Consider the following 20,049-nt stretch of genomic DNA (forward strand, 5'->3'; position numbering starts at 1 on the left):
CACAAAAGCTTATACCCAGAACAAACTTAGTTGGTCTCTAAGGTGCTCTAAGGCAGTGTTTCCCAACCTTGGGTCTCCAGCTGTTTTTGGACTACAACTCCCATCATCCCTTGCTAGCAAGACCAATGGTCAGGGATGATGGGAATTGTAGTCCAACAGCAGCTGGAGACCCAAGGTTGGGAAACACTGCTCTAAGGTGCTACTCTAAGGTGCCGAAGAATTGATGCTTTTGAATTATGGGGTTGGAGGAGACTCTTCAGAGTCCCATGGACTGCAAGAAGATCAAACGTATCCATTCTTAAGGAAATCAGCCCTGAGTGCTCACTGGAAGGACAGATCATGAAGCTGAGGCTCCAATAATTTGGCCACCTCATGAGAAGAGAAGACTCCCTGGAAAAGACCCTGATGTTGGGAAAGATGGAGGGCACAAGGAGAAGAGGACGGCAGAGGAAGAGATGGTTGGACAGTGTTCTTGAAGCTACAAACACGAGCCTGACCAAACTGCAGGAGGCAGTGGAAGACAGGAGTGCCTGGCGTGCTCTGGTCCATGGGGTCACGAAGAGTCAGACACGACTAAACGACTAAACAACAAAAATAACAAGGTGCTACTGGACAATTTTTTATTTATTTCGATTGCATCAGACCAACACGGCTACCTACCTGAATGCTTTAAAGCAAACAGAGATAAATGCCCCCTTTGCTCCCTCCCCTTCATCACCAACCCTATGAAGTTTGTTGCAGTAATTAGCACCGGTTGTCCCTGTTCTGCCACCTTGATTTTTTTTACCTTGCAGACTTCTTTCTCAGGGACGCCTCTTAAGAGTGCAAATAATTCCAGGTGTTCTCTCCCCGTCAGCAGCTCATTTATGGCATCGAACTGAGGGCAGTATCCCATATTCTGGTGGACGTCTTGGATGTTAGACAAAATACTGCAATGAGAGAAGATGCAGATCTTGAGTGTTTTGCTAGTGGTTCAGCACAGGGTGGGTTGTGGTGGACCGAGCAATTGGGAATTATCAGACGTTGACAGCTAATGCAAAAAAAATACCACTACATGGAATTAAGTCAGAATTTTAAAAGGATGTATTGGAAGTGCTAAACAGACTGTTCAACAAAATTGTGCTGCTGGCAACAACCTTACTAATGTCAATCAAGACTTTTGGAAATGGTGCATTTCAATACAGAGTTTGTGATCATGGTGTTGAATTCTATGTCTTTCCTTCTGGCTCATGTTAATGAACAGAGTTGCCAAACATTATTAAAATTCAAATTAGGAAGTGAAAGCACATTTGCATAACCCTAGTTTTTCTAGCCATAGGGAGGGGCAAGAGTTGTGCAGAGTACCAAAGCCACAACTGAAAATCTTATTCAGCCACCCTCCAGGCTCCTAAACTTTTAGCACCTACAGTTGCAAGTTATGGACTTGCAAACTTGAGGACCTTGAGGACTACAGTGGTACCTCAGGTTACATATGCTTCAGGTTACATACGCTTCAGGTTACAGACTCCGCTAACCCAGAAATAATACCTTGCTTCAGGATGAGAACAGAAATCGCGTGGCAGCAGCAGCAGGAGGCCCCATTAGCTAAAGTGGTGCTTCAGGTTAAGAACAGTTTCAGGTTAAGAACGGACCTCTGGAATGAATTAAGTACGTAACCAGAGGTACCACTGTAGTCTCATTTTATTCGATGAAATGTACAGTGGTGCCTCGCAAGACAAAATTAATCCGTTCCATGAGGCTCTTCGTATAGCGGTTTTTTCGTCTTGCGAAGCAAGCCCATTGACAGCTTAGCGGATTAGCGCTATTAGCGGTTTAGCGGCTTTTAGCGATCAGCTGTTAAGCGGCTTATCAGCGGATCAGCTGATAAGCGGCTTAACGGCTTAGGAAAAGGGGGGGGGAGGGAAAAAAAACCGCAGGAACTCGCAAGACATTTTCATCTTGCGAAGCAAGCCCATAGGGAAATTCGTTTTGCAAAGCGCCTCCAAAACGGAAAACCCTTTCGTCCAGCGGGTTTTCCGTCTTGCGAGGCGTTCGTCTTGCGGGGCACCACTGTAATTTCATTTCATGCAGTGCAAGTCTCTGCTGAAACAAGCCCCACTTTGAGTTTTGTGGGATTTGTTCTCAGGGATTATGTCTAGGACAGAAACCATTAAAAAAGTTATGCACCCGATATTATATTCTACACTTTTTCTGCACTCCTTCAGAATCTCGGCATGCGCACAGCTGTGGCCTAAGCCATGTTCTGATCGCTGGAGATCCTACTGATCCCTTTTTTTGGCTTCCCAGATTTCACTGGCTGTGACAAGCTGAACTTCTCAGCCTAGAAAATCAGGGTTGTTTAAATAAATGAAAATGGGTGTTTCTCAGGATGTTAAATAGTGTGACCAATACCAAGTTCTTCCCTTGCATGGAATACCTACAGCAACCATGAGCATGTCACTGCCCCAACAGGGCAGCACAATCTAGTCTCACACACCAAACCAACTTTTGCTGTGAGTGGCAATGAAATCACATCTGCTCTGAAAGTGCAACAGCAGACAGAAAGGCCAATGAAAAACATGGCTTTCTGCAGAAGGAGCCGCCATTTCTTTTCATACCTGTTGCCCTTAAGGAAAGCATCTCCTCCCGTAACATCCGTATCTCCTGTCAACATCTTGAAAGTGGAGGATTTGCCAGCACCATTCACACCCAGGAGTCCAAAGCACTGCAAACATTAAAAAGACCGGATCAGCACATGCCTCATTCATCTCTCACACATTCCTTGTGTTGTTGCATGAAAACAGAAGGAGCCATGGGCAGAGCAGTTGGTAATGGTGGGAGATTCCATGGCAGGGAAATGGCTACTTTTTTTTTTTTAGCCGAGGGAGCTTGTGCTGGCCAGAGTAGAATATGTTTGTGTGGGATTTCCAGTGTCCCCGAGAAGAGCCTTGCATCTTGAGCAATGTTTCACTAAATACTGTATTTTTTGCTCTATAGGATGCACCCGACCATAGGATGCACCTAGTTTTAGAGGGGGAGAACAAGAAAAAAAAAATTATCTCCCTCTCTGTGCAGCGCCCCTTCAGCGAAGCAGCAGGAGAAGCAGCGAAGCAGCGAAGCAGCAGGAGCCCCTTCCATTTCTCCTCCTGCTTCGCTGAAGGTGTGCTGCACAGAGAGGGAAAGCTGCACAGCGCCTCTCCAGCGAAGCGAAGCCAGGAGAGCAAGAGGGATCGGTGCGCACCGACCCCTCTCACTCTACAGGCTTCAGTGAAAGCAACACGAAGCCTCCGTAGCGTGGCGGGAGCGCTCCCACTGCGCTTCGGAGGCTTCACGTTGCTATTGCTGAAGCCATGGAGCCTGCATTCGCTCCATAAGAAGCACACACATTTCCCCTTAATTTTTGGAGGGGGAAAAGTGCGTCTTATAGAGTGAAAAATACAGTACATGCAAACAATGACTTGGAAATCTTACCTCTCCAGGTGGAATTCCAACACAGATCCTATCCACAGCAGGCTTTTGTTTCATTCTGTATACCTGGAATGAAGAAAAGAAATTTGCTCATAGCTGGCAACAGCTAAGCTTTACATCCTCTATGAGTGCATTTCTCTTCTTTGGCAAAATCAGTAGCAGGGCCTCTGCCTATGGTTCAGTTTCTCAAAAGACCTCCAGAATTTGTCCTATTTGTTTGTAAATTCGGCAAATCCCAGCAAGTGTATATGGGGAAAAAGCACTGATGTGATCAACAAATGCATGAATGGGTCCATACCAACTAATCCAGACATAGGCAAACTCGGCCCTCCAGATGTTTTGGGACTACAACTCCCATCATCCCTAGCTAACAGCACCAGTGGTCAGGGATGATGGGAACTGTAGTCCCAAAACATCTGGAGGGCCGAGTTTGCCTATGCCTGAACTAATGGTTCTAGTGGCAGACTTTGGACTCTCAAATTTCAGCAGCACTCTGTGTGATGATAAAATTTGGTGCACACACACCTCTCCCACACTCTGTTCTGCATTGTTGTTGTGGCACCTAGTGCAGTTGAACCGGTCACGCTACCCTAAAACCGCCTCTGTCCCTAGCAGCACTGATGTCAGGAAGTAGGGCAATCATCTGATGTGCATAGTGCTGGGAGGCAGAGCTAGTTAGCATAGCCCTGTTTGATTCAATGGTTGATTCAATGAGTGAGAGGTTCTTTCTTTCTGTTTGAAATGCAGACCATTATCAACAGCGGCAATCCCTTTTGATTCTAGGGAATGCATGAAAATAGAGAGTGAACCCCATGAATTTGGGGTGTCACAGAATGGTCGCTGTGACGTTAACATATGAGAGTGCTGGAGGTGAAATAGTTAAACAGGTTGCCCAATCACAAACCAGGGGGGTGGAGTCAGAAGGACTATAAAACCAGCTCTGGGAGGGGCAAAGGGGGGAGTTTGTTGGGAGTTGGGTGGTTGGTTGGAATGGGAGTGAATTGGGATAGAGTTTTTGGGTAGGTTGAGTTAGTGTAGCGAAATAAGCTGAGTCAGGAACAGTTAGGGGCTAGGAAGACAAGTAAATATCTGAGAGGTGGTTTAGTGAGTGAGAGCAGATAGCGGAAGTTATAGGTCTGGATAAGCACCCCATGATTGTAATTGACTGATACCGTTTATGAAACCACACGCTTGTTAAACTGCAATAAATAAACAGAAGTTTATGTTCCAATTTAACCCTGACTGGACTCAGTTTTGTACCAGGTAGGGCCTGGGTGGTGGCAGCGAGAAATAAAGTGGTGGCGCAGGAATCAATAGACGGTGAAACGTCCGGGGACCCTGTGTGATCGCCACAGTCGCTATCAACACTTGCTCCATAATTTCAGGCATCCATCAGCAGGAAATTGTACAGCAGCACCATTAGGGGGTTGCTAGGCCCCATGCATCAGTGGCAATGGAAATGCAAGCTTTCCCCATGCACAGCATGCCCAAAGAACTTCTCGCTTGTCTTCTCACCTTGGTTAGTTCTTTGATTTCTAAGATATCACTCTGCCCACCGCCACCAAGGATCCTCTGCCGTTCTCTGTTCACGTCTTCATCCTCTTCATGCACAGGCGGAAGTTTAGCATTGCCAGTTCTGTGTGGGGGGGGGGGGGGAAATGCATCACTTGGAGGTCAAGTTTGTGCACTGATAATGCATTCAGTAACAGGCAGACCAGTCCTAGACTTCTGGATCCCATTCCAAAGGTGGAGTACCCAATCTCTTTTGTAATTAAGGTTGAAACTCACTCTTTAGCTAATAGCCAGCTCCCAGCACATCCTGGAAATTAACACACAACTTCGCGAGCCACTTCCCACCTTACATTTTAAGGTGTGAGCCTTAACATTTGTAGGCAGCTCGGGGAGTTTATTTTTGCCTGAAGAGTGGGATAAAATGCTTTTGAATGAATGAATGAATCATGGGTTTCTGGTGCTATTATTGCTCCCTGTCTTTCCTCTTTTCTGACTTCACTTACTGTGGGGAGGGGTGGTAGAGACGCTTGTCTTAGCCGCGCTCCCCCCCCCCCCAATTATTTGGATCCTCAAAATCTGCATATGCCTTTCCCCAGGATGGGTGTTCATTGTCACAAAGGCCATTTTACCTGGATTTGATAAAGAACCTGTACTGGATAAGCACAGTGATGAGGAAGAAGACGACTCCTTCCACAGCCATGGCGAAGAGATTCCGTCCCACCAGGTCCCAGGAGAGAGGAGAGACAAAGCGGTTCTCGCCTAATGGGGAAGAGCAGAGGCTGTCATTCAACTGTCCGATCAGACGTCTAGGAAGGCTCCCTATTACAACACTGTATGCAACAAGCTCGTATGTAAGAGCAACACACACTGTACTGATCTTTAATATACCTCAGATGTTCGTCACAACAGAGACACAATTTAAACACTCAGCAAACCTGATGCTGGCGTCTGAGATGTTCTAATGCTGATTTCAGTCATTTGCAAATTACCAAGGATTTTTTCCCACACGCTGTGCAGGAAACCCCTGAGTTTACCTCTGATCTAAGAGTCAATCCTGGCCCCCCAGTTTGTAAACATGATACATCTGCTAGAAAATGTGTATTTGTTGCTGCTTGTTACCCATACAGTGGTACCTTGGGTTACAGACACTTCGGGTTACAGACGCTTCAGGTTACAGACTCCACTAACCCAGAAATAGTACCTCGGGTTAAGAACTTTGCCTTTAGGATGAGAACAGAAATCGTGCAGCGGCGGTATGGTGGCAGCGGGAGGCCCCATTAGCTAAAGTGGTGCTTCAGGTTAAGAACAGTTTCAGGTTAAGAACGAACCTCCAGAACGAATTAAGTTCTTAACCTGAGGTACCACTGTACATTAAAGCATCTTAGAATGAACACCTAAAAGATTGGTTGCGTGCAAAGTGGTTCTCATATTCTAATGTTCCTGACGACAAACAGTACTTTTGAAAGGACATTCCTATCCCAAATGGTTACAAAGTTATGCTTGGAACTACGTTGAGTAAAGGCTGCTGAAATATCTGAAGACAAACAGGTGGCCAATTAAAGTTTGCAATGGTTGTGGTGGAGAAGAGAATAATTCTTTTGCCCTCCCTCCACATTGTGTAAAATGGTTAAGAATTGCAGAATAAATAAGAGTACACAAATGCTCTTAATTTGAATACTTTATACAGGTTGTAAAATTCAGTCTTCGCAGTGCAAAATGTGGGTTGTCTGATTTCAGAGTATCCACCCTTACAGCCCAAGTCTCCACAATCTAGGACGTGTTGAGAATTCCGTTCCACCTTAAGGGACAGACGCGTGGAATTGTTGCATGTCACATGTCTGTTTACATTCCAGCACAGTATGCTGGGAACTTCCGTTTGTGTATAGTTTCCTGTTTTGCTTTGGACACGAAGGAGATCAGACATGTTTTCCTTTTGTCCTAATCTACGCTGAATAAACCTGCTTGTAAATATGCCCACACAGCCTCTTGTGCCGCTTCTGTTTGCGCGGTGTTTTCTCTGCTACATAGCGTGCTCAGTCTTCTGAAGCCTGGGCCGCAGATTTATGCTGCACCAAGGACCGGAGTTTGCCTGGCACACCAGCCGGTGGGCTGGAGCCAGCTGGGGGCCTGCCAATTGCCTCCGTTTCCTTGGGTGCATGTCAACAGGATGATGCCACTAGGCCAACACCTCACTTACCAAATCTTTCTAGGGCATCTGCCATAGCTTGATTTTTCACCATGTCAATCAGGCCCCGGCCCAGGCAGAAATGGGGGAAGATGAGGAATACTGACTTCAGGATGTCATTGATGTTGGTCAGCTTCTAAAGACACAAAATCAGTGGCAGTCAGTTGCTTGGAAATTTACCATGACAACGAAAAAGGGACACATATCAAGAGGCAGAGAATGGAAAAACTCAGAGAACTTATCCAGAAAGAGTGAAGCATGCACCCACTGAAATTAAAGACTAAACTGATTTCAAGATTAAGGACTTATTTCTTTGGCATAAAAGAATTCAGGTTGGTTTTGGGTTAAAAATGTGGCAGATTTAAGGGCAACGTCGCATTATTGAAGCCAAAATTAATGGCTTACCATGAGCAAACAGGGTGCTAGTGCAGGCAGCCCTGGAGCTCTGCTTTTCCACTGATACAAGCAACAAGCCATCAAGCCTTGGCTTGCTGTTACATACGAACCAAGGTTGTGCTTTGTTTTTCCTGAACATGCCAGGTTCAGACTTTGGCTTCCTCAACTTTTTTTCCAGAAAAAACAAATCACAATCCCAGTTTGGACATAACAACAGTACAAGCTCCATGGCTTGTTGCTCTGGTCTGTGCAAGGAGAGGGGCAAGGCAGGAGCAAATGGGCGGTGTTCACTAGCATGCTGCTTGACTTACTCTGACAGGCAAATTGGCCCACTGTGTTCAATCCAAATGGACCGGAACCTTCCAATGTTGAACACTGAAACAGAACCTGATCTGGTTCAGATGTCACACAAGAATGAGCCTAGATGCATGTCAGAGTCACACACTTTTCTTTTACTCCAGCATGGCCACAAGAAGTGTGGAAGCTTTTGCTACTGTTTTGGATAAACCGCAGCTTTTGTTTCATCTGAAGCCAACAAAACTGTGCTTAATATGAACTGTGGTTTGTTTGGAATAAGGCAGCTTCAAACCATGGGTTATATGTTCCAACAAACTATAAATTAAGGGAAACTTCAGTTTAGGGTTCGGATGTAATGCTGAACTGTAGTTAGTTGAAGCAAAAACTTCTAATCTCCTCCTCGTGGCCATGCCAGAGGGGTGTGAGAGCATGTGAACCTAAGGCTCACCTAGGCTCCTTGTCATCCAGGGGCATTGTACAAAAGGAGAGCGGTTGCCCCTATGGGTCCAGCTATATTTTTTTCCGTACAGTTTCCTTGGAAGGGATGGCATAGCAGCATGTCTCTTCACTCCCAGAGGTATTTGCGACTGCATTTTTAATGTGATCTTGATACGTCCTGCCTGGATTTCTAGTCACATGCAAAGCCCATTACCTGTATGCATTCACATGTTTGTGTACACACTGGCTTAGGGATATGGGGGGTGGAGGGGAACCCCACCTCGGGTGTCATGCCTAAGGAGGGTGACAAGATTGCCCCCCCCAGGTGGATCACCAACGCACCAATCGGCGCAGCAGATCCGCTCGGGGAGCAATCTTGTCACCCCTCGGCGGATTGCCGACATGTTGATCCATTTGGGGGGGCCCACGCGAGGCTTGCGGCAGCCGCCCCCACATAAGGATTGCGGCGGCAGTCCCATGGGCAGCTTGCTCTGCCCCCGCTGCACCGGGTACCAGAGGAACTAGCTGCATCCCTGTGGTTACAGTGTTAGGCTAGGAGGAGAGGAATGAATTCCTTAAAGCAAAATAGAGGGCAAATGAATTACCTGAGCATCTATACTTCAGTTTCCTCCTAGTCTCTTTCACCTACTTCTCTATTGCTACAGAATGTACATCCATTCCTTTCGCTTATCAACTCAAAGATGTATTTTTTTTTTAAAGGATTCTGAATTCCGGCAATATTTCTCAATTGGACTAAATCAGGAAATCTAAGCAAAATCACAAAGATGTGACTAATTCACCTTTTAGCAACCATCTAGTATTTCTGTGTTGAAATCTGAAAGGCCACGGAGCAGGCTGAATTAATCAATTCAACTTTTATCAAATCTTTAAAAAATAAATAAAGCACAGCAAACAGCAAAGCATGCTGGCTGCGGCCACCAAGAACTCACATTGCTGGTGAAAAGCTCGAGGACAAAAGTGGCGACACTCCCATTAATACCGATGAAGAGGTTCACACTGGTGAGCACCACGTATGCTGTGCTAGGGATCTTGAACACAAAGGATGCCGGGTACATGAGAGGCGTTATGGACCACCTGGGAAACAGAAAGGATGTGACATTAAGGAAGTCCATTGCTACATCTTGATCGGTTGTCAGCACCTGAGCCGAAAGGGCCTCCCTTACCCATAGAGCAAGAGGAGAAGAGCCAGCACGGGAAGGTTGCTTGAGGACACGTAGGATTTCTGCTGGAAGCCAATGAAGATGATGATGACCAAGGTGGCTGGAACTACATAGTTGCACTGCAAGTTGAAAAGAGAGAAAGGAAAATGCAATCAGAATAGCTCCATCTTAAAGGATTCAAATGACCATAGACAGGGTAGGGTTTTTCCCCTATCATAGAAACATAACTGTCAATGTTTCCCTTTTTTAAAGGGAAATTCCCTTATTCCGAATAGGATTTCGCGCAAGAAAAGCGAAAAGTTGACAGCTATGCATAGAAAGCAACCCTAAAGTCAAGCAACGGACAAAACTGAGCTTCTCCAGATTGCAACCACAGTGAGACAAAGATGGTGCAGGAAGCAGAATTCTCTCTCCTCCTTCGCACAACAGTGTCAGGTAGATGGACAGAAAAGGGAAGGAAGCCTGATGAGACTTCATGATGCCTATATTACTCTATTAGCAGGTCAGAGTGTGGGGATAGGCATGCAATACACACTTCAGATGCACTCTTTGATAGAATGTGTTCTCTCTTTAAAGACAAAAGTGGGGGGGGGGGGATAATGCAGAAACATATATAGCCTTACCATATCCCACACAAAATTAGCCAGCCAGTAGGTCACTGGCTTCACGCCACAGATGAACTGAAGGTGCTTGGCCTTAGTGACACGCTCCTGGATCAAGAAAACCACAAAGCTGGCCGGGACAAAGGACATGGCAAAGATGACGCAGATGGAGACCAAAACATCCACCGATGTCGTCATCCTGAGCAAAGAGAAATTTCAAAAGAGGGTGAGAAATGAGCTTGTAGATTTGTGCACCGTAACCCGTTGCTCAGCTACATCCTTGGTTAGGAGTACCCATGGAAACAGGCCAGTTTCTACCACGCCCTGTAGCTGCCGAAGCAGAAACTGGACTTAACTCTCCTGTTTAATTTTAAGGAGGTCATTTTCCCTCTCCCCTGATCCTCTCCCCATCCACCCGCTTCCGGGACGTACAAGGCGACTTCCGAGAGCTGCTGCTTGGTGAGGTTCAGAGGGTGGTTGAAGGCCGTGATGCCGTAAGCGCTGGGGTCCTCTCCCTCTTGCAGGTTGGCGCGCAGAATGGCATTGTTCATTATGTTGAGAAAGGCGCTGATGGCGTGCCAGCCTTTGTTGTTGAACCACACCTGGAAAGGGCGCACAGTGGAATTAACAAAGAGTAACGCAGAAGCTCTTCACTTCGGGAATCAAACTGTAGACGCTCCCCACCGGTTTATTGCAAATTTGGCCTTTTCTCTTTCCAGGTTAATTTCAAACACAGTAAGAGGAAAGGCTTCTGGGTGTCTCAGTGAAGCATGCCTTCGATTTTATTTTATTATCAAGTGCTTTAGCTATTAAACTTTGAGAGAAGCCTCTGTGGACATTCAAGAACCTGGGCTACCAGGATACGGAACAAGCAGATGGAATTACCTTTACATTATCATTCGTGTCCATGCCCTTCATGAAGCTTGACAGGCTGTTAAGGAACCGTTCTCCAGAGCCCCCCTAAAAGGGATAATAACAAAGAACATGAATTGGAATATGCTTGTGGGGGGGACGGACAATCCTACACAGGACAGGTATACTCAGAAATACCCTTGAGTTCACTAGGGCTTACTCCCAGGTAAGTTGTTATAGAATTGCAATCTTGCGTACCTAAGTTTGCACTGTTTAGCTGTTTTAGAATTCCTTCCTACCCTTTCCCAAAAGACCACCTGAATTCCAAATCAAGTAGCAAGGCCTAAGCCATTTATTTTCGCATAGAAATCTCTGCTCTGTTTACCTTGGCTATTTCCAAGATTTTCTTCACTTGCTTGATTGCTTCATTAACTTCTTCACGGCGAGGGAGCACCAGAGAGCTACTGGCTCCCAATGAAAAGCCACCATACCTGGGAACACATTAAACCAGATTAATTTTTATGGTTTGCGTATATGAGTCTTCCCCCTCCATTAAGAGACTTTTGCTTTTCTTGTCAGCAATTTCAGGTTTGCAATCCTGATCTGCTACTCAACAAAAAGAAATTAAATTGTTGGGATGCACAGCTCTCTGGAGCCTCACACTGACTGAGATAACAAAATAATAACGTACACTATAATCTTGGACATAAACATGCCTGTTGACATATATACATACAGTGGAAAGCCATTTTGTACATGCCTGTGAGTCACATTATCTCCCAGTGGTCAGATACACTGAGTGAATACTTACTGGGTAAAATTAATGATCTAATCCTGCAAATGTATTTCAGGAGTTCCTATCATTCTGAAACTAGAGGCAGGAGTGGGGCATTTGGGAATGAACAAGCTTCACCAAAAAAAGACAAAGAAAAAGGTGTATTTACCTGAATTCGTTCACCCAAAACTTATTGCTCAAACTGTGAATGCAAAAAGAAGAGAAAAGGGGGTTGTTACGTCAGACACAATGAAGTAAAGCAGGGACAAACATAGCAACCTCCAGATGTTCTCGGACTACAACTTCCATCCTCCCTGACAGGCTGGGGTAATTGGAGATGGAGTCCAAAAACAACTGGGAGGACATCATGTTGTTAAAGCATACTGCACATCAGGTACCTTTTCCCGATGATCTGTGCATAGGTCTTCACCAGGTAATCAGAAATGTTGCGACCTGTCAGGTTTTGCAGGATATCTGTCGTGTTCAGTACTCTCTGTGGCCAAGGCGGGGGAAAGAAGAAAACAAAAAGATAGATCAAGGGTTTTATCGGCTATGAAATACCTTGAATGCTGTATGTCATTCATTTGCTCTACCTGAAATCTAAAGCTATGAAGAAACATAGAGATTTTGTGTGGAAACCTGATGGAATTTAATCAGCTCATGGCTGATTAAAACAAGATATAGCCATAATGAGAAAATTAGACAAAGGCACCATGGCATATCTAAAAACACATGTTAGGTGCCCACAGGAAGGTTCAGTTCTTGCTGCACTTACAGAGGCTGATCCTTTACTCTGGAACCGTACAGGATCCGGTGAGAGTGTTTTGACTAGTTATTGTGAATAGCTCAAAAGCCTCTTTTAGTCAGACTATAAAACGTTACTCTTGAATATAAATTTATGTTATACTTCATTATTGTCATCATTGGATGTTTTGAGTTGCCTGGTGTGCTTTGTTAAGTGTTGGCAGAAAGTGTTTATTTTATTATTTGTTTATAAAAAGATATCTATATGCTGCTAATTTATTTATTAAAAAACCAGGGCAGCTTACAATTGTACATAAAAAGCATATGTCACCTTACAGACAAAAACCTAGCCTTTTCTACATACCAAAGTAACCAAAATATTTTTTACCTGGGGAGGAGGGAGGCCACCAGCTGCTGCAGGGCAAACTGGGAGCATCTTCTTCACCTTCTCATTGCTACAGACACACGATGGGGAAGGGTTCTCCATAGTCCAATTGCCATTCTGGAAGATTTCCATCAATTCCTCAGGCACAGGATCAGTGGTCCAGCCCTCTTCACCTACTGAGCAAGGAGTATTCCTGCACAGAAAAAAGGCAGAGTCAACATCAAAGCGTTTCAGAAATCATATCGTCCACCAGGTTGTCTTTGTCACCTGCTATGCTCTAGCAGCTGTTGTGGTCAGTCTATCTGTTGCACTTCTAAGTTGCGCTTTAAGTAGATTACGGTTGACAGGAAATGGGTTATAATAAAAATAACAATTGTTGTTGTGTTTATGGTTCGCCAAACTTATAACTTCAGGAACGGTATCATGCTTCAGGTGATAGTTACGATGCTGTGATGTGATGATTGGCCAGAAGGGACAGGGCACTGAAGCCCCACTTTAAAATACTGGAAGCCTAGGATGGATCTACAGTGGTACCTCTGGTTGTGAACGGGATCCATTCTGGAGGCCTGTTCACAACATTAAAAGAGCGCAACCCGCAGTGGCGCATCTGCGCACGTGTGGCTTGCGATTTGCACCTTCTGCACATGTATGTGATGTCATTTTGCGCGTCTGCGCATGCGCAAGCAGCAAAACCCGGAAGTAACCCTTTCCGGGTACTTCCAGGTCGCCACAGGACATATCCTGAAAGAACGTAACATGAAGCAGATGTAACATGAGGTATGACTATATATTGATCTTCTAAACATTGTTAACAGAACGTTCTAATAATAATAATAAGAATAATAATAAATTTTATTTATATCCCACCCTCCCCAGCCGAAGCCGGGCTCAGGGCGGCTAACAACAATCAAACAATCAAACAATCAGATAATCACACATTCTAAAAATATTTCATTATAAAAATCAATTAAAATCAAATTAATGGCAACTGATTAAGCAAGATTCTGTGCAGGTTGCCAGCAGAGAGAGTCAGGCTGCGCCCTAACCAAAGGCCTGGTGGAACAACTCTGTCTTGCAGGCCCTGCGGAAGGATGTCAGGTCCCGCAGGGCCCTAGTCTCTTGTGACAGAGCGTTCCACCAGATTGGAGCCGCAGCTGAGAAGGCCCTGGCTCTAGTTGAGGCCAGCCTAACCTCTCTGAGGCCTGGGACCTTGAGGATGTTATTATTTGCAGACCGTAGGTTTCTCTGTGGGGCATACCAGGAGAGGCGGTCCCGTAGGTACGAGGGTCCTAGGCCGTATAGGGCTTTAAAGGTTAAAAGCAGCACCTTAAACCTGATCCTGTACTCCACCGGGAGCCAGTGCAGCTGGTATAGTACTGGATGAATGTGATCTCGCAGCGAAGACCCCATAAGGAGTCTCGCCGCAGCATTCTGCACCCGCTGGAGTTTCTGGGTCAGTCTCAAGGGCAGCCCCACGTAGAGCGAGTTACAATAATCCAGTCTGGAGGTGACCGTCGCATGGATCACAGTGGCTAGGTCAGGGCGAGAGAGATAAGGGGCCAACTGCTTAGCTTGGCGGAAATGAACAAAGGTCGCCTTTGTTATAGCTGTAATCTGCGCCTCCATAGAGAGGGAGGTATCGAAGATTACACCCAAACTCTTTTTTTTTTTTCCATATAATTTTTATTAATCAACATCAGCAAACAAAACAAAACAAAATACATTAATTTCACATCGTTTTCATAACTTATTTCTCTTTTGGACTTCCCTCAGCTGTTCCGTAAATCATCCATAGTCATAATTTTAATTACACATTTCTCAAATTTATATTGACATTATTTATCTCTTTTTTCCTATTCCCTTTAGACAATATTTCTTACTTTTTTAGAGTGCTTCTTTAAATCCCTTAAGCGTCATCTGTCCTTCACTTAAATATTCCAGATATTCCACAAATTTCCCCCAGTCCTCGATGAACTTTTGGTCTCTTAAGTATCTAATCTTCCCTGTCAATTTATCTAGCTCTGCGTAATCTAACAATTTCATTCTCCACTCTTCCACGGTCGGTATTTCTTGCTGTTTCCATTTCTGGGCCAGTAACACTCTTGCGGCTGTGATTGCATATCGAAAGAATTTGCAGTCTTTCCTTTTTATCTCATTTCCTACTATTCCCAATAAAAAGACTTCTGGCTTCTTTATAAATGTGTATTTTAAGATCTTCTTTAACTCATTGTATATTTTCTCCCAGAAGTCTTTCACTTTCTTACATTCCCACCACATGTGGTAGAAAGTACCCTCTTTATCCCTACATTTCCAACACCTATTGCATGTCTTGTACATTTTTGCCAGTTTTACCGGTGTCATATACCATCTATAGAACATCTTCATCATATTTTCTTTTAACGTCATACAAGCAGTGAATTTTAGACCCTCCTTCCATAGTTTCTCCCAGTCCTCAAATTGTATATTATGACCCACATCCCTGGCCCAGCTAATCATCACCGACTTAACTTCTTCATCTTCCAAATTCCAGTCTAACAACAGCCTATACATTTTAGATAAATTTTTACCATCATTATCTATAACCTCACTTTGAAATTTCGATTCCTTATCCGTAAAACCTCGTTCTTTGCCATCTTTCTTAAACATCTCATTTGTTTGGAAGTAGTGCAACCAATCATATACATGTTCTTTTACCTGCTCATACGGTTTTATTTTCCACTTTCCTCCTTCTTTAAATAACAATTGACCATATGTTATCCATTTACTTCTCATATTAGTTCTCTTTACACTCATGACTTCTAGAGGTGATAACCAACGTGGTGTTCTAGGTTCTAATAGGTTTTTATACCTGTCCCATACCTCAATTAAAGGACCCCGGAAGATGTGGTTCTCAAAGCCTTTATGGACTCTCCTTTTCTCATGCCATAAATAGGCATGCCATCCAAATCTATTGTCGAACCCCTCTAAATCCAACAATTCGTTATTCTCTAGTTTAATCCACTCTTTCATCCAGCAAAGACATGATGCCTCATAATACAGTTTCAAATCTGGCAGGGCAAAGCCTCCTCTTTCCTTTATATCTGTTAGCAATTTAAATTGAATTCTCGGCTTTTTGCCCTGCCAGATGTATCTTGAAATCGCTCTTTGCCATTCTTTAAAAATCTTACTCCCCTTAATTATAGGGATAGTCTGGAATAAAAATAATATCTTTGGAAGCACATTCATTTTAATTGTAGAGATCCTTCCCCAGAGTGACAATTTCAGTTTTCCCCACACCTCTAGGTCCTTTTTTATTTCCTTCCAAACTGGTTCATAGTTATTTTTATATAAATCTATATTTTTGGGAGTTATCCATATTCCCAGGTATTTCACCTTTTTAACCACCTCTATTTGTGTTTGTTGTTGCATTACTTCTATTTGATCTTGATCCATATTCTTCACAATCATTTTTGTTTTTTTTTCTTGTTTAGTTTAAAACCTGCCACACTTCCAAACTGTTCCATTTCCTCCAAAACTTCTTTTACCGTACTTGTTGGTTCTTCAATCATTATTACCAAGTCATCTGCGAACGCTTTGATCTTATATTCGTTCTGACCGATTGTCACACCCTTTATTTCCTTATTTTGTCTAATCGAATTCAAAAGAACTTCTAATACCGTTATAAAAAGTAACGGTGAGAGTGGGCATCCCTGTCTTGTTCCTTTTTGTATCCTTATTTCTTCTGTGACTACATTATTTATAATCAGTTTGGCTTTTTGTTCTGTGTAGATTGCTTTTATTCCGTTAAGAAACTCTTTACCAATCTCCATATATTCTAAATTTCTCAACATAAAATCCCATGTTATGTTATCGAATGCCTTTTCGGCATCGACAAACATCATTGTGGCTTGTTTATCAATCCTAACAGACAGATATTCCATCATATTAATTATATTTCTTATATTGTCTTTCATCTGTCTGCTTGGAAGGAAGCCCACCTGGTCTTTATGTATAATTTCTAATAGAATCTTTTTCATCCTCTTTGCAAGAATCGCAGCGAATATCTTGTAATCTAAATTTAGGAGTGAGATCGGCCTATAATTTTTGACTTGGGTTAAATCTGAATCCTGTTTTGGAATAAATGTAATATATGCCTCCTTCCATGTTTCCGGAATTTCTCCTTCTCTTAAGATGTTGTTCATCACTTCCTTCAATGGCATCATCAAAGTAGGTTCCATTTCTTTATAATAGCAAGTGGTGAATCCATCCGGCCCTGGAGCTTTTCCCCTTTTTAAGATTACACCCAAACTCTTAACGGACGGTGCTGGCACTAATTGCACCCCCGCAAGAGATGGGAGTTCTATAACTCTTAATGGCAGTTTTCCATTGCTGGTGGCTTGCTGCTCTGAAGCGCCCTCTGCTGTCACATTTTAGTGACGCATTTTTAACGTCGTAAATGACGGGTGAAGATCCGACCCTATTCAGCAACTTCTCTGGGCTGCTGAGATTTTATCATGATTTCACCATAGCATGCACTTCCCAACGTATTGTAACTGATAGGCTAAAGTCGCAAACATAGATCCTTTTCATAAGCTGCATTCTGCAGTCAACGCCAAATTCGGCAGCTCCCACAGAATCAAGATATACACACACGCAGCCTTGACGATAACTTCAAAGAGAGGCATTAAGGAAAGAGAGCGGACTTCTCCTCCAACGCCAACCCCCGCTTTCCACAAGGGTTTTGCAAAGGTTCCACTTACGGAATGGAGTATCCTTCCATGCAGCGGGTACCGAAACCAGGTTTGTTGAGGAGAGCATCCAAAAGCCTCTGGGTTCCAGTGTCTTCTGGAGCATCATTGCTGTGGGACCAAAGACACCATCAGGGGCCTGAACTACAGTGCAGGCAGAGAAAGCAACCAACACACTGAGGCATAGGAACAGAGAAGCGTTCAGGGAGATGAAGTCTTTGCTTCAAGCAACAGTATCTGTGCCTTATTGTCAATACTTCTATTGTTTGGAATGGCACAAATTTTATTTGGGCAGGAAGGCTAGGTAATACAGTGGCACCTTGGTTCTCAAATGCCTTGGGACTCAAACAACTTGGAACCCAAACACTGCAAACCCGGAAGTAAGTGTTCTGGTTTGATAACTTTTTTCGGAAGCCGAACGTACTCCGTTTTGAGTGTTACACTTCCAATTTGAGTGCCACGCTTCCGTTTTGAATGTTATGCTGAGGTCAGTCTGTTTTTGCTATTTATTTCGCATTTTTGTGGCTCTTTTGTTTTTGTGACTGTGTAGAACCCAGTTCAGCTACTGATTGATTGATTGATTGTGTGACTTCAGTACATTATTTATTGCTTTCATTTTATGGATCAACGGTCTCGTTAGATAGTAAAATTCATGTTAAATGGCTGTTTTAGGGGTTGTTTTTAAAAGTCTGGAATTGATTAATCCATTTTGCATTACTTTCTGTGGTAAAGCGCACCTTGGTTTAGGAACGCTTTGGTTTTGGAACAGACTTCTGGAACGGATTAAGTTTGAGAACCAAGGTACTAGTGCAGTAACAAATAAACAGCTGGCGTTCTCATCGCACAGTTCACATTTTACTTCTATCCTCCCTCCCACCTCCATTGCAGAGTTTGATACGTACCTGATAAACGTGTACTGCTGATCATACATCCATGGTTGCAACTCCAAGCTGGGATATTTACCAAAGGGAGGCACAATCAAACTGAATATAAGAGCAATGCAGACGAAGACCGCTGGGAGAACAATCTGAAAATTATAATTGGGAAGAGTCGTTCACATCAAATGTTCTGAGAAATAAGAATGCCGCCTCACGCTCATACTGGGACTTGGTTCTTCCCACTTCTAAAACCTTGACACCAACAGCTGAGTCAACTTGGTCACTGAATTGCAGACTTATTTAACCACACTGCCCTCTGGCGGTAATGATGACAAACAAAACTCACTAGCAAAAGTAGCCTGCTTAAGACTGGATTAGACGGGTGTTCATATCAGTTCTGCTTTTTCAAGTCTGCTAGCTGCTATTGAGTGTCAGCTAACTGGATTCTATCAAATTCCAAAAACAACCTGGGTGAAAACTTGCCTGTAAGACAGAATCTGTCTCAAGCGGTGCATTTATGAAACAAGAGGAAAACGTTTTTGAGAAACCAATAAAATACAACCCACCCACCCCCTTTTGTAGCAGGCAGAGCCCATCTCACCTGGGCAAAGAAACCTTTCCTGCTGCGTTTGGCAATAAGCAGCCTCTTCCAGAGGAGAGCTACAAACTGCTGCTGCATCAGCTTCCAGCCCTTGATCTGGCTAGATCCTTTGCCATCCATCCCACTCAGCAGGTCGGTCTCTCGGGATTCTGCAGGCAAACAATTGCAGGTCATGAAACACTCACCCCTCTATCCCCTAAGCCAAGCAATCTCCCCTAGGCAAGATATGTTCTCTGATTTAACCTGCTCATCAAATGCAAGAAGCAGGATGAATATTTAAGCAGGGAGAAATATATTACATCATCCAAATGTTCTAACAAGCTTTTGAGGTTGAAGGCACGCCAGCTCCTCTTGCCTTTGATGTATGTAGCTGAAGGAAAATGCTGGCAGCCACACAACAGAGAAACCCTCACCAATATTGCTAACAGACTTGTACGTGGATCCATAATGCAGTTGGTCTGGCCTACATTTATGGAATGCTGAACTTGCAGTTATAAGCCTCCAGAGATAAGGCGTTGGGGACTGCTCTTCTCGGTCCATTGTCACACTTGGCTAGAGGTTTTATGGGGTTCTGTTGGCTGGCTTGGGCTGTATTGGGACTAAGAGCTAGCTCACACATGCATGGAAAACACTTGACTACTCATCACTTGACGGTTCAGTCTGATGGCCCGACATGGCCATCAGGTGATGAACATGTAAGGTGTACATTATGGGTAGGCAAACTAAGGCCCGGGGGCTGGATCCGGCCCAATCGCCTTCTAAATCCGGCCCGCAGACAGTCTGGGAATCAGCGTGTTTTTACATGTGTAGGATGTGTCCTTTTATTCAAAATGCATCTCTGGGTTATTTGTGGGGCCTGCCTGGTGTTTTTACATGAGTAGAATGTGTGCTTTTATTTAAAATGCATCTCTGGGTTATTTGTGGGGCATAGAAATTCATTCCTCCCCCCCCCCAAAAAAAAATATAGTCCGCCCCCCCAAGGTCTGAGGGACAGTGGACTGGCCCCCTGCTGAAAAAGTTTGCTGACCC

At 44.1% G+C, this 20,049-nt stretch overlaps 1 protein-coding gene across 2 annotated transcripts in view; it reads right to left on the reverse strand.

The window, feature by feature from the left end:
- Positions 1-20,049, reverse strand: part of ABCA1 (ATP binding cassette subfamily A member 1) — a 112,693-nt gene that overhangs the window by 9,032 nt on the left and 83,612 nt on the right. For both annotated transcript variants that reach the window (XM_079959045.1, XM_079959046.1), the window contains exons 28-45: positions 19,021-19,169; positions 18,444-18,568; positions 17,554-17,652; positions 12,818-13,007; positions 12,084-12,178; positions 11,855-11,887; positions 11,296-11,401; positions 10,944-11,018; positions 10,491-10,660; positions 10,080-10,257; positions 9,460-9,575; positions 9,226-9,370; positions 7,157-7,280; positions 5,589-5,718; positions 4,963-5,083; positions 3,451-3,513; positions 2,598-2,704; positions 788-929 (exon numbers count right to left, since the gene is read on the reverse strand). In XM_079959045.1, the coding sequence (XP_079815171.1) occupies positions 788-929; positions 2,598-2,704; positions 3,451-3,513; positions 4,963-5,083; positions 5,589-5,718; positions 7,157-7,280; positions 9,226-9,370; positions 9,460-9,575; positions 10,080-10,257; positions 10,491-10,660; positions 10,944-11,018; positions 11,296-11,401; positions 11,855-11,887; positions 12,084-12,178; positions 12,818-13,007; positions 17,554-17,652; positions 18,444-18,568; positions 19,021-19,169 (2,168 nt within the window). The remainder of the gene's footprint in view (positions 1-787; positions 930-2,597; positions 2,705-3,450; positions 3,514-4,962; positions 5,084-5,588; positions 5,719-7,156; positions 7,281-9,225; positions 9,371-9,459; positions 9,576-10,079; positions 10,258-10,490; positions 10,661-10,943; positions 11,019-11,295; positions 11,402-11,854; positions 11,888-12,083; positions 12,179-12,817; positions 13,008-17,553; positions 17,653-18,443; positions 18,569-19,020; positions 19,170-20,049) is intronic.

This window comes from Podarcis cretensis (assembly GCF_951804945.1).
Source record: "Podarcis cretensis genome assembly, chromosome: 17".
Classification (NCBI taxonomy): Eukaryota; Metazoa; Chordata; class Lepidosauria; order Squamata; family Lacertidae; genus Podarcis; species Podarcis cretensis.